This window comes from Carya illinoinensis, chromosome 12, assembly GCF_018687715.1.
Source record: "Carya illinoinensis cultivar Pawnee chromosome 12, C.illinoinensisPawnee_v1, whole genome shotgun sequence".
In the NCBI taxonomy this organism is placed as follows: Eukaryota; Viridiplantae; Streptophyta; class Magnoliopsida; order Fagales; family Juglandaceae; genus Carya; species Carya illinoinensis.
In genome coordinates, this window is record NC_056763.1 from 19,416,444 (window position 1) to 19,444,237 (window position 27,794).

General features: G+C 36.6%; 3 protein-coding genes across 6 annotated transcripts in view; 2 read left to right on the plus strand and 1 right to left on the minus strand.

Moving 5' to 3' along the window:
* Positions 1 to 935: 935 nt before the first annotated feature.
* Positions 936 to 9,318, plus strand: LOC122289189 (lysine-specific demethylase REF6-like). Its single transcript, XM_043096155.1, has 7 exons — positions 936 to 2,112; positions 2,411 to 2,489; positions 2,907 to 2,974; positions 3,090 to 3,240; positions 3,855 to 4,552; positions 5,689 to 6,492; positions 6,997 to 9,318. The coding sequence occupies exons 1-7, from the start codon at positions 1,263 to 1,265 to the stop codon at positions 8,931 to 8,933; spliced, it is 4,587 nt and encodes a 1,528-aa protein (XP_042952089.1). The 5' UTR covers positions 936 to 1,262; the 3' UTR covers positions 8,934 to 9,318.
* Positions 9,319 to 11,710: 2,392 nt separating this feature from the next.
* On the plus strand, positions 11,711 to 17,332 carry LOC122290240 (zinc finger CCCH domain-containing protein 43-like). 4 transcript variants are annotated; one of them, XM_043097838.1, is made up of 6 exons: positions 11,714 to 12,385; positions 12,674 to 12,739; positions 14,651 to 14,770; positions 14,909 to 15,181; positions 16,385 to 16,654; positions 16,900 to 17,332. In XM_043097838.1, the coding sequence occupies exons 1-6, from the start codon at positions 11,831 to 11,833 to the stop codon at positions 17,104 to 17,106; spliced, it is 1,491 nt and encodes a 496-aa protein (XP_042953772.1). In that variant the 5' UTR covers positions 11,714 to 11,830; the 3' UTR covers positions 17,107 to 17,332. The 4 variants fall into 4 exon arrangements, with proteins under 4 accessions (XP_042953774.1, XP_042953772.1, XP_042953775.1 ...); XM_043097841.1 differs by lacking the exon at positions 16,900 to 17,332 and adding an exon at positions 16,742 to 16,885; XM_043097839.1 differs by having other exon boundaries at positions 11,716 to 12,385; positions 16,906 to 17,332.
* A 6,227-nt stretch (positions 17,333 to 23,559) lies between these two features.
* The window catches only part of LOC122290241 (callose synthase 10), an 86,453-nt gene continuing 82,218 nt past the window's right edge, over positions 23,560 to 27,794 (minus strand). The window contains exons 48-51 of the mRNA XM_043097842.1: positions 26,217 to 26,336; positions 24,901 to 24,951; positions 24,617 to 24,799; positions 23,560 to 24,113 (exon numbers count right to left, since the gene is read on the minus strand). Coding sequence (XP_042953776.1) covers positions 23,877 to 24,113; positions 24,617 to 24,799; positions 24,901 to 24,951; positions 26,217 to 26,336 — 591 coding nt within the window. The 3' untranslated portion in view covers positions 23,560 to 23,876. The remainder of the gene's footprint in view (positions 24,114 to 24,616; positions 24,800 to 24,900; positions 24,952 to 26,216; positions 26,337 to 27,794) is intronic.

Consider the following 27,794-nt stretch of genomic DNA (forward strand, 5'->3'; position numbering starts at 1 on the left):
CCCCCTTTGTTTTCTCTTTTTGTGTTGTAACGTGTGTTGGATTTGAGAAGATTGTAGAGGACTCCCATCTCATCGAACTTGTATATTGTTTCTGTTAGTTTATCTCTAAAGGTTCTACTTTCTAAGAAAAAAAAGAAGAAGTTTGGGGTCTATATTAATAAGTTTATTATTATCATAAATTTGATTTTAGTTTTAAGCTTTTTTTTTTTTTTTTAAAACAATCAAATTGAAAGAATTGTTAAGGGCAAAGAAATTAATTTTGAAGAGACCTCATCATAACTAATACATGAAATACAAACATTAAATAAATAAAACTTTGGGCCATATAAGAAAAAAATTAGAGAGACATTTATATGTATATACATATTTAAGAAAATTTTGGAGAGTACATATGGTTTATAATTTTTTTTTTAGATGTACAGTTTTATGTAAGTCCTATATTTATTTATTTATTTTTAAAATAATTATATGGCGCTTACACACTTATAACTGTAATTATTATTTTTCAAAATTTTTTTGGAAATTTAAAAAAATTAAAGCAACAAAATTTTTGAGAATTCAAAACAAAATTCCAAGTGCTCCGGTCACCGGGTGTGAGATGGTGTCTGACTTATTTCAATGACGATTGAATAATGTCTTGGACAACTCAATTAGTGAGTCAGTGATTGCCACTTAGCACCTTTATACTACGTTAATCGTTTGTTAAAAAATAATAAAATATAAAAATAATTTATTGAAAAGATAATTGTGGAAAATCCCAATTTATTTTCTTTTTAAAAAATAAAATTAACAAAAAAACCAAAAGAAAACAATTATGTACAAATACTTAATAAAAAAATAAAGAAAAAAAGAAAAAAAACGTAGAAATGGCAATACAGTAAATATATGAGAAACGAGTCAAAAGACTGTCAGTTCCGGAGAGAGATGGCCAAAACCAGAATAAAACCCCCAAACTCATATATGTCTACTCCACAGTTCTCACCCTTAACAGAGACAGACATAGTAACAGTCGCTCAACAGTTCTCTGCCTCAGTGCCTCCCCCTTCCGCCCAACACAATTATCTCCGTCTATGTCTGTTCTTCCTCTGTCCCACTGAAAAAATCTTAGTAAATGGAATCCCTTCTTCTTTAATGGCGAAAAATGAAGCTTAGAGTCTGATGTTTATCTTCCTCTGCTTTCTTCTTCGAATATGGGTGGGTGGGTTTGAATGAGGGACACAAACTCTTTCTGAACCCAGATATTCCAGTTCTGTTTGTTATTAATGGGAGCCTCGGAGGGAGCTCAGGAGGTCCTCTCATGGCTCAAATCCCTACCTTTGGCCCCAGAGTACCGCCCGACTCTAGCAGAGTTCCAAGATCCGATTTCCTACATTTTCAAGATCGAGAAGGAAGCTTCCAAGTATGGAATATGCAAAATCGTTCCACCAGTACCTTCCTCACCGAAGAAGACCGCAATTGCGAATCTGAACCGCTCCCTCGTGGCCCGTAACCCTGGCTCCGACCCCAAATCCCCGCCCACATTCACCACCCGGCAGCAGCAGATCGGGTTCTGCCCGAGGAAGCAGCGGGCGGTGCAGAGGCCCGTCTGGGAGAGCGGCGAGTACTACACGTTTCAGAAGTTCGAGGCCAAAGCCAAGGCCTTCGAGAAGAGCCACCTGAAGAAATGTTGCAAGAGAGGGACTACCCCTTCGGCTCTGGAAATCGAAACCCTTTATTGGAAAGCCACCGTAGACAAGCCCTTCTCGGTCGAGTACGCGAACGATATGCCCGGGTCGGCGTTCGTGCCCTTTAGTCCCAAGAAGAGTAGGGAGGCAGGGTGGGACGGTGTGACCCTCGGCGAGACTGCGTGGAATATGAGGGGGGTGTCCAGGTCAAATGGGTCATTGTTGAGGTTCATGAAGGAGGAGATTCCGGGGGTTACATCCCCTATGGTGTACGTGGCTATGATGTTTAGCTGGTTTGCTTGGCACGTGGAGGATCACGACCTTCACAGCTTGAATTACTTGCACATGGGGGCCGGAAAGACGTGGTATGGCGTGCCGAGGGAAGCCGCCGTTGCATTCGAGGAAGTGGTCAGGGTTCATGGCTATGGAGGAGAAATCAATCCTCTTGGTGAGTTCAGGGGTTATACTGAATTGTCCTCCCCTGTTTTGTTTTGCTAATGTGTTTTTGTTTTTGTTTGCATTTTATTTGAACTGTTGCATTTCGCTCTTTGTGACCGACGAAGAACACTTTAGAAATGCTGTGCATTAGCAAATAGATCATTCAGTTGTTTGTTTCTAACCCGTCCTTGTGGGGGGCCAAGTTAGTTAATTGGCTAAAGGAGTTGAACGATTAAACTTACATGTTTTAGCATATTGAGAGGTTCTCTATACCATCATTGTTCTTATATTCATTTTTCTTTGATCAGTTACGTTTGCTACTCTTGGGGAAAAGACCACAGTGATGTCACCTGAAATATTTATTAGTGCAGGGGTTCCTTGTTGCAGGTGAGTTCTTGATTTATGTCCCATTTTGCCTCAAAATATTCTGTTTCGGCTTTCTATGAGCACCCTTAGGCCCAATTTGAATCAATTCTTAATGGCTAACATAGCCGATGGTGTTATTGGCTAAGGACTCACTTTTGGTCTGATTCCTATAGTTAGCAATACAGCCTGATTGATCTTAGAAGTTGAAGTACTGGTTTAAAGAGAACAAATATTTCAGAAAGTAGATTCTTATAAACGAATTTTCTTCTCATTTTTCTCCCATCAGAAAAGAGTGAATCCATAGTTGCACTCTGAGAATATCCTTTGTGTCATTCATAGCATCCTTGATTTTGGTTGCTCCTAACATGCGTCCAGTATCTTGCGGAGTGGCATAAATGCAGCTATGTATCTCTTACTATTTCAATTGCATCAAATTAGGTTAGTGCAAAATGCTGGAGAATTTGTTGTCACTTTCCCAAGAGCCTATCATACAGGTTTCAGTCATGGTGAGTTGCCGTTTAATTTCATTATTTAAGTTTGAAATTGGGCTTATAATGGCGACTGTTATTGCTGTTATTAAGTTAAAATACCCATTTGATTCCTTTTATCTTTTCCATTTAGGATTTAATTGTGGGGAGGCAGCTAACATTGCAACTCCTGAATGGTTGACGGTTGCCAAAGATGCTGCTATTCGAAGAGCTTCTATCAATTATCCTCCCATGGTGTCTCATTTCCAGTTACTTTATGATCTTGCACTGGCTTTATGTTCAAGGTTTGTTCTATCAACTATTTATACTTTTTTTTTGTTCTCATTTATATCCTAGCAATGTCATACTTATAAAAAAAAAATTCTAGCAATGTCATTCTTCCAATATGGGGCTTTCAGCCTTTCCCAATTTGTATTACCTTCTCAATCTGCATCTAGTTGGGGCTTTTTGATAGACTCTATTATATAATGCCTTTGTGAATGTATCTTGTTGCTGACAGAACCCAAGTTTGAAGTCTTAATTTTCAACACTATGTTGAATCGTTGATGCAAAATGCGTTTCTTGTTTATTTACAGTTATACATAGTTTTTACTTTTTACTCCTGTATATGTCTTGTGTACCTGGGCTATGCCCATATCCCTCATCATTAAAATTCTTATTCACCAATAAAATAAAACATTTATAATTTTTCATCTGGCTATTATTGATAATAAGTTAATAACTATGTTTCCTGGTTTTCGTTGTTCCATGAAATTTAAAGTATTCGAATTCCTGGTGAAAATTCTCCATTTCATCACAAGTCTTCTAACATTGCATTACTAAGATGCCAGAAGTACACTAGATTTAAAAGTACATCGTTGTTGTGTTTTATATGCTTTTTCTTATTTTCTCAATGTAGGATACCTGTGGGCATCAATGAGCCACGCAGTTCTCGCCTCAAAGATAAGAAAAAGAGTGAAGGAGAAACCGTGGTTAAACAGCTATTTGTGCAGGATGTAGTACAGAATAATGACCTGCTTCACATTCTTGGAAAAGGATCTTCAGTTGTACTTCTTCCACACAGTTCTTCTGACATATCTGTTTGTTCGAAATTACGTGTTGGATCCCACTTGAGAGTAAACCCCAGGTTGACCCCTGGTTTATGCAGTTCTAAGGAAGTTGTGAAAATGAAATCCTCGAGTTTAGTTTCTGATGATCTCGTGCAAGACAAGAACGGGGAAATGGGGCAAACAAAAGGTTTTTTTCCTGTGAAAGGAAGTTTTTTCTCTTTGTACGAGAGGAACAAATTATACTCATTAAGTGGATTTAATAATAGATGCCCATTGAATTCTAAGACACTGGATACTGACAGTGAAAGAGGAAGTACAATTCAAGGTGATGGTTTGTCAGATCAGAGACTGTTTTCGTGCGTCACATGTGGAATTCTTAGCTTCGCTTGTGTTGCCATCATACGACCCACCGAACCAGCTTCTAGATACCTTATGTCAGCTGATTGTAGCTTCTTTAATGATTGGGTTGTTGGTTCTGGAATAACTAGTAATGGGTTTACTAGTGCTAAGGGGGATGCGATTACTTATTATCAGAATGCTGGTACAGGTAAGTGCTCAGAGAAATATCTTCTTTTGCAAACTTGCCTTCTTTCAAGTGATCTTGCCAAGATTTTTTTTTATTCTGTTGGTTGCTGAACTCAGGTTTGTTGACTGGATATCTATGTCCAACTTGTGTCTTCTGATGAGGTGTCCAGGATTTTAAAAATTCCTTCGTTATTTTGGTTTTTGTTATTTTTTTGTTTTGTTTTTAAATCAATTTGGTTACCGTGAGACTAATCTAATCACTTCCAGGTCCATTCATCATATGCTGCAGTAAGTTTGGTGGCAACTGGTTGTAGGGGAGTTTAGATGTTGAAGCTCTCCATGTAGAGGAGTTTTCTTTTCTTTTGCATAGTGTTGTATGCTAATGTACTAGCTAAGCCGAGCCTGTAGTGGGTTTGGTGGGAAGGATTCTCTCTCATGCGTCCTTTTTCTCTACCCAAACATGTATTGAGGAGAAAATTGACATTTTCTTCTTTCTTTTTGAACTCTTATACCGATGGAATGAGTTGTGTTTCATGGTAGGGCAGAGAATCAAAGATTGGAAGTATGTTGGTGAAAAACCAATAATCAATAATGATCATTTGCTTGTGTTAAATGCGGAAAAAATATAATTGTGTTAATGCGAAAACCTTTTCTTCTTGCATATCCTAAGTAATCAATTGGTATAAAAAAAGAATTTGGGTGGAGGGGCACAGAGCTATATTCACAAGCACTCCGTTCATGATGATGGTTTTAATTTATGGTGATGTGAGTTTTTGATGTGGAATTTCTCTTTCCAACTAATAGAACTCTGGAAAACTACTTGCAAAAAAAATGAGGAAATTCATTATAGGTCTTCAAATCTCTAATATTAATGACTAGTAGAGAAGTGATATTTGGACATTATTTATTATATTTTTTCTGTCAGGGCTATATAACTTTTACTGAGAAATTTAAGTTTTTTTTCTTTACCTAGTTTTAATTAAGGTGAACTTCTGCTTTTACAAGTATTCATTGCACCATACGGGTTCCTTGTTATAATCACCTCTAAAGCTCTGTATAATTATCCTGGTTTCTAAGTTTTACCTTTAGCCTGCATGTAATTCTCTCATTTTATTTTGCAAAGACTTTCTTTATTCCTGTTTTTGTTTCCATATTCAGGGTGGATGGAGAAAAGTATACCAGATGGTTTATATGATGTTCCTGGTCAACCTGGTAACTACCAAATTCAGATGGCAGATCAAATTTATGAAGTGGTTTCAACTACTGAATCACAGAAAAATACTTCTGCTCTTGGCCTATTAGCTTTAAATTATGGAAATTCATCTGACTCTGAGGAGGATCAGGATGAACCAAATTCAGATGGCAGATCAAAGGATGAACCAGATTTCCCCTCATGTGCTGATGAAACCAAGTCGATAAATTGTTCATCAGAAAGTACACATCAGTGTGATAATTACTTGTCGAAAAACAAAATATATCAATGTGATAATTCTCATTGGCCTCCTATGCAAAACTGCCCCCAGAGTGCAACTGGGGTTCTCAGTCTCCCATCGTCAAGATGTGGTGGTGAGGATGTCCCTTCTCCCCAAACTTTTGATTGTTATGCACAATGTGGACGCCAAGTAGCCAATCTCAATGATGGAAGTCATCAAACTTCTGATCGCTCTGTTGAGTTTAGAGCTAATGATCTTGCTTCCAAATCCATTGAATTGGTGGATACATGTAGTGATCCAATGACATTATCGAATATTACTTCAGATCATTCCCCATGTGCCCATGATGCTGTGAAAACAAAGTTGGGCAAGGCAATTGCACCAATAGAGAACACTAACATGTCAGTGGCTCCAAGATTGGATGAAGACTCTTCTAGAATGCATGTCTTCTGTCTAGAGCATGCTGTAGAAGTAGAGAAACAACTTCGTCTTATAGGAGGAGTGGATATATTGCTCCTTTGTCATCCAGGTGCATGTTCTATGTTAATTATCTTTGTTCATAACATGAACATTCCCCCTTCAGTTTCATGTTTGTCCTTCTGAGATTTTTTAGTTTCACATTTAACCTTGTGATCTAATGAAAAGCAAAAATAAGAGGGAGGGGGGAGACAGATGCAATATTTGGTTTCGTTTGAGCTTGAGGGCTGAGATCAAATTGATTATAAATATAGGAAATATTATGGTAATCTCACACAGCAATACACTTTTCTTTTTTTAATTTCTTCCCATAAGCTGTCCCTAGATTGAAGAGATAGATCTTACTATGTTATGGTGTTGTCTCTTTTGCATGGTCAAGAGAGTTTTTAACCATACGTTAAGTTTCATGTTGGATGGATATCTTTTGCTGTAGACTTGCATCAGTAGCTTCATTGGTCTTTGAAAAGATAATTGTCATTAGGGTGTCCCATGTATAGTTCTGAGTTATCACCTGCCATCTAATCATCCCCAAAGTATTTATTATTTAATTATGCAGAATATGCCAAGATAGAGGCTGAAGCAAAGTTGGTTGCAGAAGAACTGGGAATTGATTGTCATTGGAATGATATAACATTCAGGAATGCCACCAAAGAGGATGAGAATAGAATCCAGTCAGCTCTGGATAGTCAGGAAGCGATCCATGGGAATGGGGATTGGGCTGTGAAGCTGGGAATCAATCTCTTTTACAGTGCCAACCTTAGCCGCTCTACTCTTTATAGCAAGCAGATGCCTTACAATTTTGTTATATATAATGCATTTGGCCGTAGTGCTCCAGCTAGCTCGCCTAGTAAACGCAATGTCTGCGGGAGGAGGTCTGGCAGGCAGAAAAAAGTTGTTGCAGGGAAATGGTGTGGGAAAGTCTGGATGTCACATCAGGTTCATCCCTTTTTGGTAAAAGGCGATCCTGACTATGGAGAAGAAGAAGAAGAAGAAGAGAGAAGCTTACAAACTTGGACAGTTCCAGATGAGAAGCTTGATAGAAAATCAGAAAGCAACCTTAAACATGGAGCCACAACAGTTACTAGAAAGTATAGTAGGAAGAGAAAGATGACAGTAGAAAGTGGGTCTACCAGAAAAACCAAATGTATAGATAGAGAAGATGCAGTTTCAGATTATTCAGCGGAAGATAATTATCTTCAGCAGCAAAGGAGGACCCTTAGAGGCAAGCCAAATAAATCCATAAAGAGAGATGATTCAGTTTCAGATGATTCATTGAAGAATAATTTTCATCAGCTACAAAGGAGATCCTCTAAAATTAAGGAAGCCTTTTCTGATGAGAGAGAAAATGTGGTTTCAAATGATTCAATGGAGCATAATTCTCATCAGCAGCGAAGGAGGATTATTAGCAGCAAGCGACCCAAATGTTTTGAGAGAGATGATGCAATTTCAGATGGTTCTCTTGGGAATAATGCCCATCAGCTTAGTCGGAAGGTTACTAAAAGAAAGATTGCAAAAGAAGCATTTTCTGATGATTCAATGGAGGTTAATTCTGACCAGCAGATTAGGAGGCTTTCTAGGAGTCAAGCCAAATGCATAGAGAGAGAAGATGGAGCTTCAGATGATTCATTTGGGGATATTTCACATCATCAGTGCAGGAGGCTTCCTAAAATCAAGAAAGCCAAAGGCATTGAGAGAGAAGGTGAAGTTGTGGATATTCTACAGAGTAATTCTCATCACCGGCATCAGAAGATTATACGAAACAAGCAAATGAAACCAGAGACCCGTCAGCAAATGAAGAAAGCGACCTCACTTCTTGTGAAACAAGTGGACTCTCGGGCTTCAAAACAGGTGACCTGTCAGCCAATGAAAAAAGGGAATCAGCTAATGAAACAACAGACTCCTCGTCATCGGAATAATCAATCTGATAAGAATGCCAGCCAGTTGGGTCTGTATGCTGAAGAGGATCTAGAAGGTGGACCAAGCACACGCCTTAGGCAGAGAACTCCAAAGCCCCATAAAAAGACTGACGCCAAGGCAAAAGAGAAGCAGCAACCCAGTAGGAAAAAAGTTAAGAAGAATGCTTCAGCTGTGAAGGCTCTGGCCGGGAACAATGATCCAAAAACAGGGAATGAGGAGGCAGAATTCGTGTGCGACATTGAAGGGTGCACCATGAGTTTCGGCTCAAAACAAGAGCTCGCTTGGCATAAAAGAAACATCTGTCCAGTCAAGGGCTGTGGAAAGAAGTTCTTTTCTCATAAATATCTGGTGCAGCACCGTCGAGTTCACATGGATGATCGCCCTCTTAGGTGCCCTTGGAAGGGCTGCAAGATGACATTCAAGTGGGCATGGGCTCGAACTGAACACATTAGGGTTCACACAGGTGCTCGCCCTTATGTGTGTGGCGAACCAGGCTGTGGACAGACATTCCGATTTGTGTCAGATTTCAGTCGCCACAAGCGGAAGACTGGTCATTCAGCAAAGAAGGGAAGGTGACAATTTAATCGAAGAGAATGTAATTTATCATTGTTAGTTAACCTGTTGTTTAATTGGAGTTAGGCCTAGGTTTAAAGATAGGATTAGGATTTCCCTGTAATTGCCATTCAGAACAACAACCAAATTCTGTTTGCCCGGGGGGTCTTCATTGGACCCAGTGGCAGTCATTCAGTGTAACCAGAGCAATTGCTTGGATGTTCAACATCATCCATCCTTCTCCAATATCGTCAGATGCTAATTCTGGTAGCCGTGATTACATAATCTGTCCCCAAAAAGAACTCTGTTAATAGTCTAATTCGGTGGACTCATTTCTTCACCTTACTATCAAGAGAGATTTATAGGCTACCAGAGAGGTAAACTCTCAAGGACTCTCATTTTTAAGTAACATAGGCTGATCAACTTTTTTTCACTGTTGGTTGCATAATAGGGTTTTATACATAGTTGAGTTAAGCTTCTCACCTGTTTACTATATTTATTATTTGAGCAAGTTTGAACTTATTCAGGAGCTACTTTATTTATGTTGATGAATATATTCACAACATAAATAATCTTGATGAAATAGACTATTTATGTTACATATAGTTACTTTTGTGTATTTTTTGTGCATTTAACTGATGTGATTGGTCAAAGAAATTATTTTATATTAAGAAAAAGTGACGTAACCAATCAGATTAGTGGAGTGTACAAAAAAATACGTAAAAATCACTACACATAGAGTATTTGATAAATTATTTATGTTGTATATTATATATATATATAAAGTGAATGTCATAACTTTATCTATACCTTTCGGTGGGTTAATTTTTATTTTATTTTATTTTTTAAATCTTGTTCCATATTTTATATATAAATATATTAATGATTATATTCGTAAAATTTCAAGAAACATATGTAATGTTAAAGACATGATTTCCTCACGTCTTTTTTAAATATTTAAATGTTCTATAAAGATAAAGATAATGCTATTTTAAAATTAATAAATACGAGTTAATATAAATTTATATGAATTAAGTCAAAATATTTATATAAATTATATGATTTAATATTTTATATTCCCTAGCAGTCGGTGTAATAAATGACTTCTTGCATACTTTACCGCCCTCAACCTGCATGCGCTTCAGAGTTCGAAGAGCTATGCAATACACGAATTTTTTTGGCAAGGAAGCCTAATTAATTACCTCTGAGATTGCAATTTTTCAGGAAAAAATATATTTATCATATTTTTTTATTATTATTTCATTATTTCATAATGTGATATTAGATAATATATTTATAAATAATATATAATAAATAATTTTTAATAATCTAATATCACGTTATAGAATGATGAGAAGATAATGCAAGTTAGGATAATGTTAGAGCAAAGCATAAGTAGTATTATTCATTTTTCAAAGGTAAATGTTGGTTTGTCTCTTGGATTTGTCTCATGGGTCTAATTGCGAGTATATTTAAAATTTTTTAAATAGTTAAAAAAGTTAATAATAGTGAATTTGAATATTTCTTATAAAATATTTAAAAATATTTTTATTTTAAAAAGAATGAGTTAATGCTCACGTCCATCACTAAGAGTTGGGCGGTTGACTAGCACTATCCTTCCTAAAAAGAGTGGGACTATTGTGCCTTGAAGCTCTTACTAACGGGTGTGTCGTTTAGTTTATTTATTTATTTTTATATTTTTAAACATATTTAAATATTTTTAAAAAATAAAAAAATATTAATATACTTAAAATATTTTTTTAATTATTAAGTAAAAATTTTTATTTATTTTTTTATTATAGGTCAAGCCCAGGCGACAAATAAGTTTTATCCTTATAAAAAAGAAAAAAGATAGAGAACGGTTGGTGGGCGGGGGTCGGCTTCCTCAACTTCAACTGAACTTAACAGCTTTTTATGTTCTTGTTAATGCTCAAATCTCTAAAAGATGTCATCAATTTGATGATGCGAGTTCACCGATCTCATCTAAGGCTAATTTGTGAATAAATCTTAGACAAGGAGGCCGATCCATATTCATAAAGACATCTCATAATTAATTCAGTATTTAATGAATTCTAGTGCATTATTTTATATTTTCAAAACTTCTTATTAATAAATACAAGATTAAATAAGAAATGCCATCACTATTTTAAAATATATATTTTTTTATTTCACTCGAAATAAATAATTATTATAAAAAAAATACTTTAATTACAAAGAAATTACATAAAAATAAGTCTACAAAATAACGTGACTTAATATGATATTTAAATAGAATAATATGAATATTATAAAATTAATGTGCATTTTTTTTATTAAAGATAAATATTCTAATTATCAGTAGAATTAAAAGAAAAAGATATTTAAATAAAATAGTGATAAATTTAGAAAATTTATTTTTATGTATTGTTGAAAAGTAACTAGGTAAATTAGAAAAAGTGAAAACTTCAAATCAAATTTTAGTTATAGAATAGCTAGACAACTATTGATGCTTTTAGATTGTAAATTTACTTTTATCGAAATGTAGATTTAACAGATCATATAAAGTCACTTCAGTTTATAAGTTTGCTTTTATGTAATCTTTTTATATCTATAGCATTTATTTATTTTATATTAAAATACAATAATCTTCAACAAAAGAAGGAGAATTTTATTCTATCCAAATTGTATCCAAATTTAAAAAGAAAGAATATAAAAATGTAAATGATAATAATAATAATAATAATAATAAAAAATTAACAAAAATAAATTAATACTTTTTGAGTAGGCATCGATGTATGATTCTCACGTACGATACCGATGTACGATAGACGGATAGTACTTCTGACATACCACTAAAAAAGTTGACGCCATTTCCACACCACCCTCAGCTCTATCCCCTTTTTCTCTTCTGCGAGTTTAGGGTTTTGAAATGTGGAGGGAGGATGGAAGCCTCTGAATCAATCTACGTTGCTAGCCCCAACATCAAAGATCCAGAGGTAGGGTTTCAGTCTTTACATTCCCCTAATCCCGATCTCGATCATGCACGGTCTGATCCCAGTAACACGGCAGAGGAGCAGACATCGGTCCTCTATGAGAAGTTTCAGCAACTGGTTTTGAAGGAGATATGGGAACCGGTTCCGAAGGATGAGGATGAGAAAGATGGGAACTCGGGTTTGAAAGAGGCTGAGGATGGGCAGGATGCTGAGAAAGAGAAGGAAGCTTCGCATTGGGAAGAAGTGAAGGCCGGCGAGAGCGAATGGAACGGTTGGGGTAATAATGGCAACGATAACGGGGTTCTGATTGACGAGGTGGTTGTTGAAGAAGGTAGTGAGGCGGAGGACGGGAGTGAGAGATACGGTGGTACTGATACCCAAAGGCATCCATATCAGTACCCGGTGCGGCCCGAGGCCGAAGATTGCGCCTTTTACCTCAAGACTGGGACGTGTAAGTTCGGGCCTAATTGCAGGTTCAATCACCCCGTGAGAAGAAAAAACCAGGTATTCCTCCATTCACGCACTCACACTTTCTTACATATGTGTGTGTGTGTTGGTATGCGCGGGTGGGTGGGGTGTTTATTCGTCTATAAATGCATTTGTTTGTCCAAATTCTTTTTTCAGCACAGAAGAAGCTGATTGGTTTGCTTTTTTTAGTTTGATGGAAAATGTTTTCTGAAGTTTGTATGTAGTGGGTGCTTTGTTTGTTTTGCTTTCAAGCATCGATTTTATAGTCCTCGAATGATTTTATTGATTTTATCTTTGGGCCTTTTCATTTTATTGATTTTGAAGGCTGCTAAGGAGAAGGTGAAGGAAAGGGAAGAACCCACAGAGAGGATAGGCCAGACTGAATGCAAGGTTTTTGTTATTGTTATCGTGGTCTTCAACAGACATATTTTCATGCTACGGTTTTAACAGAATTGCTTTTTGCTCATAATCGTCATCTGTTTATGCATTTTCTTGGAAATATGTAGAATATATTCCATTAATTATATGGCTGAAAAAAAAAAAAAACAATTATATGGCCCAAGATAGAGATGATTGATGGAACATTTTTATTACATTAATTATTGAGAACTACAATCCTGACGTGTCTTAAAACTAGGTTTTACCCTGACCAATAGGAAGATGACACATAAGCTTCCCTGTTGGTTTTTTCAAAAAACTTGGCTGCATCCGATGCATCCCAATCAACAATATCTGTAGTGTCACTGCTTTGACAGATTTAACTTTCAAGAAATCTCCGTCTTCTCCTTAAGGATTTTCTTATTTTTCTTAGGGATCAAACAACATCACAAAAGGGAGAGAACCTAAAGTAATACAACCTAGAACAAGAACAAAGAAAGCGACAAACGCTGGTTGAATAAAACAGAGGTCAAGATAAGAACTTTGCCTTGGAATTCTAAAAAAAGGGAGGCTGACAAATAGGAAGAAAAAGACTGTTTGTTTGATGGAAAAAGAAAATCACAATATTAATAAAAAAATTAGCGGAGAACAAAGGACAAAATGAAACTAACCCTTGAGCTCATTAAAGCTCACAAAATACAATTCCAGAAAATATTTCAACAGTTTCTAATTCTCCCTTAACCAGTTATCCGCCCAACTCCAATTAACCACCAAGTTGAAACTCAAATTCAACAAATAAACCCAATCTTCAAGCTACTAATGCAAATATATTTTTTAGTACAAAAAAAAAAAAATCTACCTAAATGTGTTTGAGCTTCATCAAATAAATTTTTTATGTGTTTGATGAAGGTCTGTTGCTTAAGTAATTTTTAGTTAGTTTCTTGAGCTTTGGAGGCTGTTGTGAGGAAAGCATTTTAAGAATTAAAGGAGGTTTAATCAAATACTTTTTATTTTTATTGGCACCGGGTGTCCGAAAACAGTGTCCCAACTAATCCCAGGGGTGCACAGGCCCTTGGCAAGGAGTTTTCTACAAGTGCACCTCGGGTAATTCAAGGGGAAAAATCCTCCCATCCAATGGCCCCTAGAGATTGTTTGCACCCAAGGAGATTTGAACCTTAGACCTGGGGGAGCATACCCCCAAGCCCAAGGCCTTTGCCACTTGAGCCAACCCCTAGGGGTTTGAATACTTAAGAAAATTAGTCATTTCCGGACTTCCCTATGGAATTACAATTGATTGTCATCTGTAGGATAGTTATTCGAGATGATCATGTTTGCTGTTTTCCAAAGATAATGCATCCATAAACAAAATGTTCCTCCTCCCCTCCTTCCGGTTTCCAAAATCCTAAATTGATAGAGAGCTTACTAGACTTTAGTGTTTGACATGAAATGTTCTTTATTATGCTAGAATCTTGCTTCATAGAATATATGAATTGTCACAAGTTAATATTACTAAGAAATAGTTTAAGTTTCTATAATTTTTTAATAGAGAAGAAAAAAGAATAGTAATTATAGTATTGTAAGAAAGACCTCTCATATGTTTGAATGTGTCTGGGTCATCTTAAGGAGCCATGCACTAACCTTGGATCGACAATCTCTGTTACAGTGTGTTATGTTGTACAAGTCTGCTCTTTATATCACATGGAAGATAACTGTGTTAGATAATAAATTATAAGCGACTATTTTGTGACTTACTATTGGATGTGTTATTTCCATGAAAGTCCTTTTTCCTTTTTAAAGAGTGGCATATCGTACATGTAGATTATTAGTAACTTTTATGCTACGTCTCCTTGTATACTATATGTGCACGATGTGCTAATGATGGTTTTTGTGGTCTTGTAACTCTTCTCTTGAGCCTTGTTTCAGTATTACATGAGGTCTGGGGGGTGCAAGTATGGAAACGCCTGTAAATACAGCCACACAAGAGACAAAATTTCAGGAACTACACTTCTAGAGCTTAACTTTCTGGGCTTACCAATCAGACCCGTATACTTCTACCCATGTCTATGATATATCTATGCTCTTTTTTCTTCCTCTAATTTCTTTGTGAAATTATTTTTAGTCTCTCTGTGGTTTAGTGGACCGGTTATTCTGACAAGTCAACAAAGTTCTAATTTGTCACAGGGAGAGAAAGAGTGTCCCTTCTACATGCGGACTGGCTCTTGCAAATACGGAGCAAACTGCAGGTTTAATCATCCCGACCCTACAGCCGTCGGAGGAAGTGACAACCCTTCAGGATATGGTAATGGCAGATCTGCTACGTTAGATGCTTCCCAATCATCAATCGCGTCCTGGTCTTCGTCTAGGAAATTTAATGAAACTGCTCCCTTTCTACCAATGGTTCTTTCACCTTCGCATGGGGTTCCTTCCCAAAATCCAGAATGGAATGGGTTGCAGGTACTTAATAGTTTGAGTAACTTTCGTATCTGGAAATAAGTAAATTTTAAATCACAGCTTGTTTGTCAATCTTCTAAAATACAGTATTTTATCTTCTTTTTTTGGCCTATATGTTTATGTCCAAGTATATGGTCCTTGCAAGTTCCCCACCTTTCTAGTCATATTTTGTCCCGCAATCAGAGCCCAAGGTATTTGTTTTGGGTTTTTATTATTTCAGAGACACGTGATTGTTCTTTCTAATGGAACTGTCAAAATTCCTATGCTTTTGTATCTCTTTTTTATAAGCCCTATGCAGTTGTGTTTCTTTTACTTCAATATAAGTTAAATTTACAATTCTGCTTCTTTGGACGAGGACAAGTTATCTATTTTCAGATTATGTCTCTGCTTATCAACTAGTAGGTTACCATTGCTGTTTGCTAGCTTTGTTTCATTTTAGCTGATTATGGGATTTTCAGTTTAGAGACAGTAAAATAAATAGTGCCTTTACTTTCTTTCTTTTTTTTTTTGTGGGGGGGGGAGTGATCTAAGAAGTGTGGAAGGCATCTGGATGAAAAAAGAAGTGTTAGGAGGAATATGTTTGAGACAAACATATTAAAAAGATGACATGTTTGAGATAAAGCAGACAAAGCACGTTCGTTGGGTGAATGTCTCAACCCAAGTCTAGCATTGAGACTGCCCCTTGGGCATCTCACAGATTGCAATTATAAAGAGAACGTAATCTCAAACATGGATGATACTTACCTTTATTTATATTGTCAACTGCATATATTTTCCCTCAATGTAATCCTTTGAAATTAATGGTGAACTTGAGGTTGACAGGGTATAGCATTCAATGGTAACTGGAACGGATAAAAGAAATGATATATTATATCCTAAGATAAGGAATCTGTCGAGGGTTCCAAATGCCATATTACTCAAGAATTTAAAAGCTAGGTAAGGAAAAAAGATCAATTGTCTATTAGCTGTTTTGTTAGAGAAATCTGGTAGATCTACAGCTGTACTCAGTCTCAGGCACTTTTTGCACCCATGGGAACACATGCAACTCACTGTATTTAAGCGTGGTTTATGCTTTTAGCCCCATGGCTAGGCTACCTTCTAAATGGTTCTTTTTCTTTCTTTTTTCTTTTTAAGTAATTGATTAGATGAGAGGAGTAGATAAACTCTACTAATCCTATCAGTTTTATTTGTTTGTGGATTGTTGAGGCTCCTGTGTATCTGCCAGAAAGGAGTATGTGTCCGCCTGTCACATATGTCATGGGCCCAGCTGCGACTGAAACTAATGTCTATACGCATCATCAGCAGCAGATTCAAGTTGAAGAATATCCGGAACGACCTGGCCATCCTGAGTGCAGTTATTTCTTAAAAACTGGGGATTGCAAGTATAAGTCTAATTGCAGATATCACCACCCTAAGGATAGGATTGTGAAGTCACCCCCATGCGCTCTCAGTGACAAGGGTCTTCCTTTGAGACCTGTAAGTTCACTCTGGCCTGTGTTTTTAAAGAATGTTTTTTTTTTTGTATGTTTGTTTTGAAGTGTGTTAATTTTTTCATGCATGGAGCTGGAATCAAATTTTATAGATCATTGTTAACAAGTTTCGTGATCTTTAACAACGGGAAGTTACTTGTATTGGCTTTTTATGTTTGTTCCTCTGGAAAAATTTTCTATTATACTTGCTTTGCCTTGTTTAATTATGGTCATGATTTTGTTTTCTTTGAGATCCAGGATCAAAATATTTGTGCACATTATAGTCGTTATGGAATTTGCAAATTCGGGCCAGCTTGTAAATTCGATCATCCACTGCATCCGGCTTCGTCACCTATGACTGGAGTTGATCAGCATCTTCCTTATGGTCATTCTGTAACTACGGATAAGGCTGTGGTGCCTGGAAGCGGAAGCGAGGCCACTCTTAGGCAGTCTCTGTAAAAATTTTGCATTTTGAGGCCCTAGCATTTCTGGATCCGAAGTATCAAGGATTTGTAATTTTATATATGTTGTAACAAAACGTGAGTGGGGGTTGTTTTTTTTAAAGGGGCTTAGCAGCTTTGTTACCTGCAATGCCAAGAAAAGAAAATGCCCCGATAGCCCTTTGATCTATGAAAATGCCATCTTCTATTTGCTTTTAATTTTTAATTTTCAGTTTCTGATATTATACAGTGATTTTTTTAATTTTTAGTTATTTATTTATTTTTTAATTTTACAGTTTCTCATTGTAACTTCTGAGATTTCTTGTTGCAATTCGAGGGCTCTATTTATTTGTTTCTATAAAAGGTCCCACTATTTTATTTCCACTGTATCGTGTAGGTCCTCACTTTGTGCCACAAATGCTCTTCCAATCACCCATGATTTCCCAACCAGACAGAAGAGTGTCAATGGACAACAATTATTCTTTCCTTACTTTCACCTTCCTTAATTTACTTCGGTTTGTACAGTTAGCATATTTGACAGAGTATAGTTTCCGTATAGGGCTAGAATCATTCAGGGAATTACATTCTTTACCTATATAGAATTCTTGTAAAGCTTATATATAATTTACAGATTACTCAAGGCCAATTAATTCGGCCATTCACACAATACTTTGACTTGGTATCAAGAGCCTCTCGGAACAGTGTCCTGTGCCTTTTGGAACGTTCTTCCCATTTTTCGGTTTTGTGGGTCTTTTATGGGTATTTTTTTGGTGCTGTTTACTTCTTAACAGTTTCTTTTTGGTTATATCTTATCTCGGTTTTTCATTTATTTATGATAGACTATGCACCTGTATGCGCCAAGTTTACGGGCAAAAATTACTCTCTGGACTTTTCAATTTGAACTTTTCCTCAAGGAAAAAAATCTTTGGGGCCATATTGATGGCATGGATTGTGAACTCAATTATGATAAATCTAAGGATTCAGCGTCTTCTCGTTCATGCGCTTGATACTCGAATTATGTCTTGGTTTCTCACCTCAGTTGAGTTACATATTGTCTCCAACTTGCGGTCTTATCGCATCGCTTAATCCATGTGGACCTAAAGAAAATATATAATCAAGATAATGGTGCCCGTCGTTTTTAGTTAGAGCATGCGATTGTTATGTTTCAACATGATATTTGTTCCATCCAAGACTATTATTCAGCGTTTCTGACTCTTTGGAACAAATATTCTGATTTGGTTATTGCGAAAGTTCTTGTTGCTTCTCTTTCCACTATTCAACATCTTCGCGAGACTAATCATTGTGATTAGTTTCTTATGAAACTCTGCCCTGAGTATGAATCTGTTCATTCATCTCTGCCGAATCGCTCTCTTGTTCTTTTTCTTGATGTTTGTTTTAGTGAGTTACTTCGTGAAGAACAACGGCTTTGTACTCAAGTTACTCTAGAGTAATCTTATGATAGTTCAGGGTCCGTCCCTATGGCTTATGCTGCTCAAAGACGAGGACCGCCTATGCATTCTAGCACTTTGCAGTGTCTTTGTTGCAAGGAATTTGCGTATATTGCTGCTAATTGTTCCAAGAAATATTGCTCTTATTGCAAGAAGAAGGGTCACATTATCAAAAATTGTCGTATCCACCCCCAGAACCATTAGGCCCAAGCATTTCAGACGTCCATTATTGTACCCCCCGCAGTGACTTTTACGACCCTTGGCTCTTCTTCAGGTGACTCCTTTGTTCCTGAACCTCTTGTAGCGAGTTACTACACACCCAAAATGGTGCAACAGATGCTAATTTCAGGATCATTAGCAATGGGGTTCCTAGGTAACAATTCTACTGAACTCTGATACGTGGACTCGGATGCCTCTAATCACATGACGAATAATCCCACTGCTTTGTGTCATGTTCGGCCCTATGCTGATCAATCTGCTATTCAGACTACCAATGTCAATTCTTTGTCAATAGCTGTTGTTGGAGATGCCTCTTCTAAGTTCACTCATGTGTTTCTTACTCCTCAGCTTTCCAAGAATCTAATTTCTGTTGATCAATTAGTTGATAATAATTGTGCTGTTAATTTTTTTGTGATGGTTGTGTTGTGTAGGACCAGGTAATGAGGGAGCCGATCGCGAATGGACCTAAAGTGGGGCTCTTGTTTCAACTACTTTTGCATGTTCCAACACTTTCTTCAGTTTCTTCTATTAAGTCTTTTGCTTGTAATAATGTTTCAGATTTTAGTATGGTGTGGCATTATTGTTTAGGCAATCCCAATATTCAGATATTATTTCATGTATTGAACTCTAGTTTACTTGGTAATAAAGAACGTTTTTCTTTATCTCTTGAGTGTGCTTCTTGCAAGCTTGGTAAAAACAAAACTTTTCATTTCTTTTTGCATGCTAATAGAGCCCCTCATTACTTTGATCTTATTCATAGTGATATTTGGGAACCTTCTCCAGTTAGTTTACATGAAAAATTTAAATACTATGTGACTTTCATTTATGATCATAGCAGATTTACTTGGGTCTACTTTGTTCACTTTAAATCTGAGGTTTTTCGTACTTTTACTGAGTTTTTAGCATATGTTGACATCAATTTTCTGCTTCTATCAAGACATTACACACAGATTCCAGTGGTGAATATTTGTCTAATGAGTTTCAGACATTCTTGGCTTCTAAAAGTATTATTCATTAACGTTCATGTCCTGCTACCCCCTAACAGAATGGAGTAGCTAAACGCAAAAATCATCATCTCTTAGATATGGTACTCATTCTCTTGTTAGAATCCTTTGTTCCATCTATGTTCTGGGTTGAGGCTCTGAAAATTACTATTCACTTGATTAATCGTTTACCTTCTCAAGTCTTACTCATGGAGTCTCCCTATTTTCATTTATTTGCTAAGCAACCTAGTTATGATAACTTCCGTACCTTTAGTTGTGTATGTTTTGTTCATTTACCTCCTCATGAGTGACATAAATTATTTGCTCAATTTGTTTGATGTGCATTCTTGGGATATAATGTGTGTCAAAAGGGATTTGTTTGCTATGATCCTACATTACATTGTATACACATCTCTAGGAATGTTATTTTCTTTGAAAAGTAACATTTCTTTCCTATGTTCTCTGTGCCCTCCTCTTCTATTGTGGTTCTCCCCTCCTTTAAGTAGCCATTCTCTAATCTTCCTCAAGTCAGTTCTCGCTTTAAACCAAGTATTGTGTATACGAGACGCTTCCACCCATAGTCTCTTTCGGTGGCTCATCCAATATTGGATCCTACCACGATCCAAATTTAGTTAGTTGTAGCACCTCCAAAGCCTTTGGTACGTCGCTCTCCTCGAGTGTCTGCACCCCCGGATAGGTATGAGTTTCCCTCTTCTAGTTCTGGAAATTCTATTTCAACTCTTACTGCTGCATTGTCCAATTTTGATATTCCCACATCCTACTCACATGCTGCCAAGCATGATTGTTGGCGACAAGTTATGTAGGAAGAAATTGCTACTCTAGAGGCCAATCACACCTGGGACATTGAGCCTTGTCTTCCCACCATTGTTCCTTTGGGTTACAAATGGGTTTACTCAGTCAAGGTCTAATCTGATGAATGTTTGGATTATTACAAAGCTCGCCTTGTTTCACTTGGGAATAACCATGAATATGATGTCAATTATGAAAAGACCTTTGTTCCTGTGGCTAATATGACTACTGGCTCTTGCTACTTCTAGTGATTGGCCACTATATCAGATGAATGTCAAGAATGTTTTTCTTCACGAGGATCTTAAAGAGTTTATTTAAATGAAGCCACCATCGGGATTGTTTCCCTCTCTGAATTCACATGTGTAAGCTTTGTCGCTCCTTTATGGTCCAAACAAGCTCTAAGGGCCTAGTTTGAGAAATTTCGTACTACTTTATTACAATTTTCATCCAAGCAGAGCAAGTATGACACTTTATTGTTTCTTTAGAAATTAGACATGGGTATTGTTGTTCTTTTAGTTTATGTTGATGATATTGTGATCACTGGTTTTGATTCTGCTTTACTTGGTCAGCTCAAGACTCATCTCTCAGAGTCATTTCATATGAAAGATCTTGGGTCTCTCACATATCTTCTTGGTCTTGAGGTGCATCGTAGTCCCTCTGGTATTTCACTCAATCAACATAAGTGTGCTAATGACTTGGTGGCTACAGTTGGCCTATAGGAGGCTACATCTGTTGATACTCCCATGGAATCAAATGTTAAGTTTCGTAAAGAGAAGGGTGACTTACTTGCTGATCTTAGTTTATACTAGAAGTTGGTGGGTAACCTTGTTTATCTCACCATTACTAGATCAGACATTTCTTTTGTTGTACAACAAGTCAATTAGTTTCTTCAGACTCCTCGTCATCTTCATTTGGCTGTTATCCGTAGGATCATAAGCTATGTTCAGGGCACTTCTGCCCATGGTTTATTCTTCCATGCAGGCAATTCTACTCTTCTTGCTGCTTATAGCGATGCTGATTAGGTTGGTTGTGCGGATACATGACGCTCCATCACTGGTTGGTGTGTATTCTTAGGTGATGCATTGATCTCTTGAAAGAGTAAGAAGCAAGATAGAGTTTCTAAATCATCTACGGAATCGGAGTACCGAGCGATGTCTCTTGCTTGTTCTGAAATTATTTGGCTTCAAGGTTTGCTTACTGAGCTAGATTTTTCTGAAGCTCGTGTTATCACTCTTCTACATTTTTCCATTGAACTACAAATTGTTGATATCTTCCCCAAAGCTTTTACTTGCCATCGACATTGCTTCTTATGTAGCAAATTGATGCTTGTTAATCAACTCACATTAATTTGAGGGGGGCTGTCAATGGACTATTGTCCATAATTATTCTTCTTTCCTTATTTTCACATTCCTTAATTTACTTAGCCTTTTACAGTTAGCATATTTGATAGAGTATAGTTTCCATATAGGGCTAGAATCATTTAGGGAATTACATTCTTTCTGTGTATAGAATTCTTGGAAAGCTTATATATAATCTACAGATTACTCAAGGCCAATTAATTCGGCCATTCACACAGTACTTAGACAAAGAGAACATCCCTTGAAAGGAGGAAATTGAATATCTTTAGGGTTGGTAGACGGTTATAACAACCCTTTCTTTTTTCCAATGCTGATAAAATCTTATAACCAAGGGCTTTTCGGCTTGTAAACTCTTAGAATCCAAAGATACATTCTTTGATTTTCTGTGGTTGCAATTGTGGAATCAATCAGATCTAAAACTCCATCCTTCTATGTCCGTTTTCTTCATCTCCCATGCTATTTTTGTAAGTGTTATTCTCCATTCGGTTAAAATACAATGTATGTATGCCTTGGCTACATTAACTATGGCTTGCATGCACAAGAAAGATTTTATTATTATTTTTTGATCGTCCACCGGGTGTCCAGAACAATATCCCGACTAATCCTAGAGGTGCACAGACTCTCAACAATGAGTTTCCCGCAAGATGCACAAGAAAGTTATTACCATTTTTCCATTTATAAACTAATTGTAATTTGTTTTAAATGTGGCATTACTAATTAGAATAAATACGAATGTTCTAAACTCTTAAAATTTATAATATTTATTTACACGACCTTTCAAATTATTTTAATTTAAATGATTAAACTCGTGGTCATTTGATTAAAAGACTGAATGGTAACTACGTTGAAGTGGAAAGTGGAAACCCAACAAACTTTCATTTGGTAGCCATTAAAAAACGAGCATTTAGTCATAAGATAATAACAAATAGAATGATGGGAAGAATTCCAATAATATTTAGATAGATGAACGATAAAATAAATTAAGAAAATGGCTGATGTGACAACAGAAACAATCAAGATTGCTTGTTAAATTATATAAGTAATAAATTTTCCAAATTCTAAGTTAGTCCCTAAATTATCGATCATATTATTAAAGCTTGATATTCGGTTTCGTCATAATGCCTTGATAACCTTATCATTTGATCGACGCTTGTTAGTGGTGCAATTATTATTATTATTATTATTTTAATGTTTGTGGACATGGCATGCTACAAACAGATCCCACAAACTCAAGACATTTGGAGACGTCACATACGCTAGGAATCAAGTTCCCGATATCCCCGACCCCTTCATAAAAATAAAAACACATACATTATATTATTTTATTTTCCATACATATATAGATGTTTGAGAGAAATATTTGTAGTAGTAATGGGCCAAATCAAAGTTATATGGACTTTTACTTGCATTAGTAATGATTATGATAAAGTGGAAAGTAAAGGCAATACGGCATATTTCTACAATTTCAGGAACGAAACTTTACCAATTAATTACTTTTAGGCTATAGAATCAAACATTTGAAAAGATGTAACTGTTTAGTTTGTCAAATATATTTCGAGATTTTAACAATTCCACGAGGTGGAGTGTGTCTTCTTGACTTTTGAGTTTAAATGAACAATGTATATTGACTGTTTAAATAGCAACCACAAAACACTAAAATAATAATAATAATAATAATAATAATAATAATAACATTGGAAATACATAAGGCTGTTATATCCTAAAACTACTCAGAGAAGCTAAATACAGCACATGCTAACGGCTTCAAAAGGCTTCCATTTCTACAAACACATCATCTCTACACAATCCAACCATGTAGGATCCTAGCAGTTCAAAAAGACCGACCCAGGAGTAGTTAGTATCACATTAAAAACTTGAAAAATCAAAAGAATATAAAATTGGAATCATAAATATACAAATCCATTTGATCACAGCACCAGCAATACTTGGAAGATATGGGGCAGGATACTTTTAACTTTCAACATTAGCTTTGTTTCCAGCAAGAATGATGGAGATCTCCAGCCCACGGCTAAATGCTTGATTAAAGAGAAGTCGAGACTGGAACGTGGAAATGAAGGGGAACCATGATAGTACGGCTATTGGGGTAAAAATAAGCAAACCCATCCCGGCATCATACATTCTAGCAAATTCACGCACCGAATCCCAAAACCCTATTTTCCAAACGAGCTTCTTCCAAGTGATTGCAAGCTGTTTCAGCACAACCAACAAGGATTAAAAGGATCTCATAAAAATGCAACTCCACCAAAAACATAGTTAAAGCACATTACAAATATGCAGTTTCAGACAATTAAAAGCAGGTGTTGCAAGTGCATCTACAAAGTCAGTTCTGCCAATCAAGCAACTATAAGTCCAAGTCATTGTGTTTTGGATGGTGTTAGCTAGACAGCTTGCATGCACTTAAAACATCCCAAGCCGTTTGTTCTATGATTTATTTTTTTAGAATATATGACAATTCAGGGCCAGCTTTACCCCTCCGATTAGTTTCAGTAGCATATTGCATGTCCTGGCTGAACTAGGACTTCTAAATCATGGCCATCACATCTTTTGTAGGCTGCGTGTGTTGCTGAAACCTAAATTTCTAATCATCTTGGTCTCAGAAAAGTTAAAACTGCTATTACATAATTGGCCGCTTGAGGAACTGAACATGTTGTGTACATGAGATTTAATAAGAACTTGATCTGTTAACTTACGCATAGTATGCCCCATCCAGTGGGAATAAATGCAAGAATGCTTGCAAACAGGTCTGCTATTGACAGAGAAGTAAAGGCAATAACGAGGGCGAGGGCTGCAACAAGTCCCAAGGATGCGACTCCCTGTATCAACCGCATCATTAACTCGAAGCTTCTTGATTTTTTAGGGCTGTAGGTAAAGACCTGCAGGACAATACCATTTAATGCAAACACTAAGATTCAAAGCAAAAATCAAGATGGTCAATGTACAGGGGAAAAGCTTTTAAGCAAGAAGTCAGACAGACCTTGAATATCAGGGCAATGGCAACCAACACGACCCAGGAGAAGCCATATAGCTAGAAGAACAAAAGCCATTGTTAACATCATGAAAAAATCCTCCTCGTATAACTAGGATCAGTAGAATACAATGTGATATAAGCCCGAAGCATATGCAACTGTGTCTTTATTTCTTCCACTGTTTTCCGTATTTTATTTATTTGTGGTGGTGGTTTGGGAAAAATAACCAAAGTTTGAAGGACAGTCTCTAGATAAATTATACTGTTACTTGGGCCAAAGGTAGGCATATAGACAAGCATCTAGATAGTTACAGTGCAAGTTGAACAGGAATTGTGTGATCCTTGGAGGAAGTATTTAGCAGCAGTTTTCCACATTTCTTCCACATTTAGCAGCAGTTTTCCACATTTTGATAGCAGTTTTCCACAAGCCTATAACTACAGGATCAGCACAGATAGACAAACTTCTTGTGACATTTTGATCGCAAACCTTGTTTACACAAATCAACCTCAAGAACCTTCCTTATTTCTCTGTTTTTTGGTAATAAATGCTAATCTTCAAGGAGATGGGAACACATACATGCAGTTTGTTAAAGACCCAACCATTGATCCAAAAGCCCCAGGACTATTGGATACTTAATTTGGTTAAGCCTTTAACACTCAGGATCATAGCACAGTTCCTAAATCTTAATTTAATAGACTTCTCTTGACGACGTATCCCAATACTTCTACCTCTTCTTTATCCTGTTTTATGCCTGTTGCTAAGAGAAGTTTTCAGTACTTGTTGGCAAAAACATTGTTTTTCAATGCTTTTAATTTGAACAACAATTTTGTAAGGGATCTTACAGTTGCCATTTCATGTAAAAATTATGTCAGAAGAAACAGCAGAGAACTGGAAAACAAAAACATGTATCCAAAAAAAGCTCATATTTATTTATTTATTTTTACGTCAGGGAACCTCTCCAAGGAAGGGCCCTTTGGACCCATCTCTGCAGAGTAAACCCTGGTCCTGTGCACCACACCCTCGAAAAAAATAAGCTCATATTTATGAATGGGAGAACTTTCTCACTTCCTAAGAGAGGAGATTATATATATATATATATATAAAAGTTAGGAGATTTATGAATATACTATTTAATTTGGAAAAATATACAGAGGATATGTGCCAAAATACGCACATATTTATAAATGGGAGAACTGTCACTTCCTAAGAGAGGAGACTTTATATGTACATAAATGAGGATATTTATCAATTTGCTGATTTAATTTGGAAAAATATACAGAGGACATGTGCTATATGGATGCAGAATAAAGGACAAGAAGCGTACTGCAAGTGATGTATCCTTTCCTGTGAGATGTAGTTTGTATACAATGCCATACTGGAATATGAAGAACCTCAAACTCAAAATTGTTTCCAATATACGACCTCTCAACGTTTTTATATGCACCTGACAAAGAAGGTTACACCAAATGAAACAAACCAGAAAAGCACCACATGAAACAAGTCCATAATACCATTTGCTATCATAAGAATTCATTTATAACAAAGCATTAATGTCATGTAATGCAGCAATGCTTGTCATATAACCCGGCTCTAATAAACATTAAGCATTCTTCAGTTATACTTAGGGCGAGTGGTGTTCAAACAGGATGCATGGACCACATAGTGAGCTGCGGAAAAATATCAAAAGACGATGGGAGGTTAACGACCCTAGGATTAGTACGAAAACAGGATCCTCAAGGAAGCCTTCCAAGGGACGTATAGTATTTTGTGAATAAAGGAAGCTTCAGTGGGACACCTATTGGAAGTCTACAATGGCTGCCCCCAATGGAATGACAGTTCATTAAGAGTGGCCCACAGTTCATTAAGAGTGGCCCGTTACAGGGAAGTAGATACCTTCACAGAATTTTTTGACCTATTGTTCTTTCTATCACATCCTTATACCTCAAGATGAAGCTCTTTTTTTTTGGAGTATTTGGCGAATGAAGGCATTTCTAAGAGCAGATTGTTTGCCTGGAAAGCCTACTTAGGATAACCCAAGAAAATATCATATCATAGTGGTTGATTGGTGCTTTACATGCAGAAATAGTAGGAAATCTGTACTGCCTTTTTATTTTTTAATCGGTAAACAAATTTGTTTTGATCAAAAGAGTAGGCATATACCCAAGTATACGGGATATATACAAGAGCAACGACTAGGCATGCTAGTTTAGAGATACAAGGAATTCATGAAAAGTCATGCCATGGAAATCAATTACAATTGACCAATGGAGTAAAGTATTGAGAAACAAATTTCTAAGCTCATCCATCGATCGCTCTTGGTCTTCAAAGCTTCTTGCATTCCGCTCCCTCCAAATTCACCGCCATAGACATAGGTAGCATCTTCCATATAGATGCAATTTAAGAGTTGCCCTGAATACCTCTCCAAGAAGCTAGAAGGTCATATACCCTTACTGGCATCACCCAAGCTAACCCCAATCGAGCAAAGACTTCATTCCACAAGGTCATGGCAACCTCACAATGAACCAGTATATGGTCAATGGACTCTCCACTCTTCCTGCACATATAGTACCGGTTCATAACTATAATATGACGTTTCTTCAAGTTGTCTATGCTAAGAATCTTCCCCAAAGAAGCCATCCATACAAAAAAAGCTGCCTTTAAAGGTACCTTTGTCTTCCAGATGCTCTTCCATAGGAACGGATCTGTGTTGTGCATGGTTATGGTTTCATTTAAGGCTAGATTGCTAGAATCACTCGGCAATTAGTTTCTTTCCATGTATAGCTCTCTTGTAAAGCTCATATATAATATATAGATCACTCAAAGGCCACTAGATTCCGCCATTCAAACAGATTCTGAATTATTTTGACATGGTATCAAGAGCAGGTTGAATTGTTCCTTTTTT

Coding starts and splice junctions, on each gene's coding strand:
- LOC122290240 (XM_043097838.1), top strand. CDS start 11,831: ATGGAAGCCTCTGAATCAATCTACGTTGCTAGCCCCAACATCAAAGAT. Junction 12,740..14,650: donor TAGGCCAGACTGAATGCAAG/GTTTTTGTTATT, acceptor GCCTTGTTTCAG/TATTACATGAGGTCTGGGGG. Junction 15,182..16,384: donor CAGAATGGAATGGGTTGCAG/GTACTTAATAGT, acceptor TGGATTGTTGAG/GCTCCTGTGTATCTGCCAGA.
- LOC122289189 (XM_043096155.1), top strand. CDS start 1,263: ATGGGAGCCTCGGAGGGAGCTCAGGAGGTCCTCTCATGGCTCAAATCC. Junction 2,113..2,410: donor AGGAGAAATCAATCCTCTTG/GTGAGTTCAGGG, acceptor TTCTTTGATCAG/TTACGTTTGCTACTCTTGGG. Junction 6,493..6,996: donor ATTGCTCCTTTGTCATCCAG/GTGCATGTTCTA, acceptor TTAATTATGCAG/AATATGCCAAGATAGAGGCT.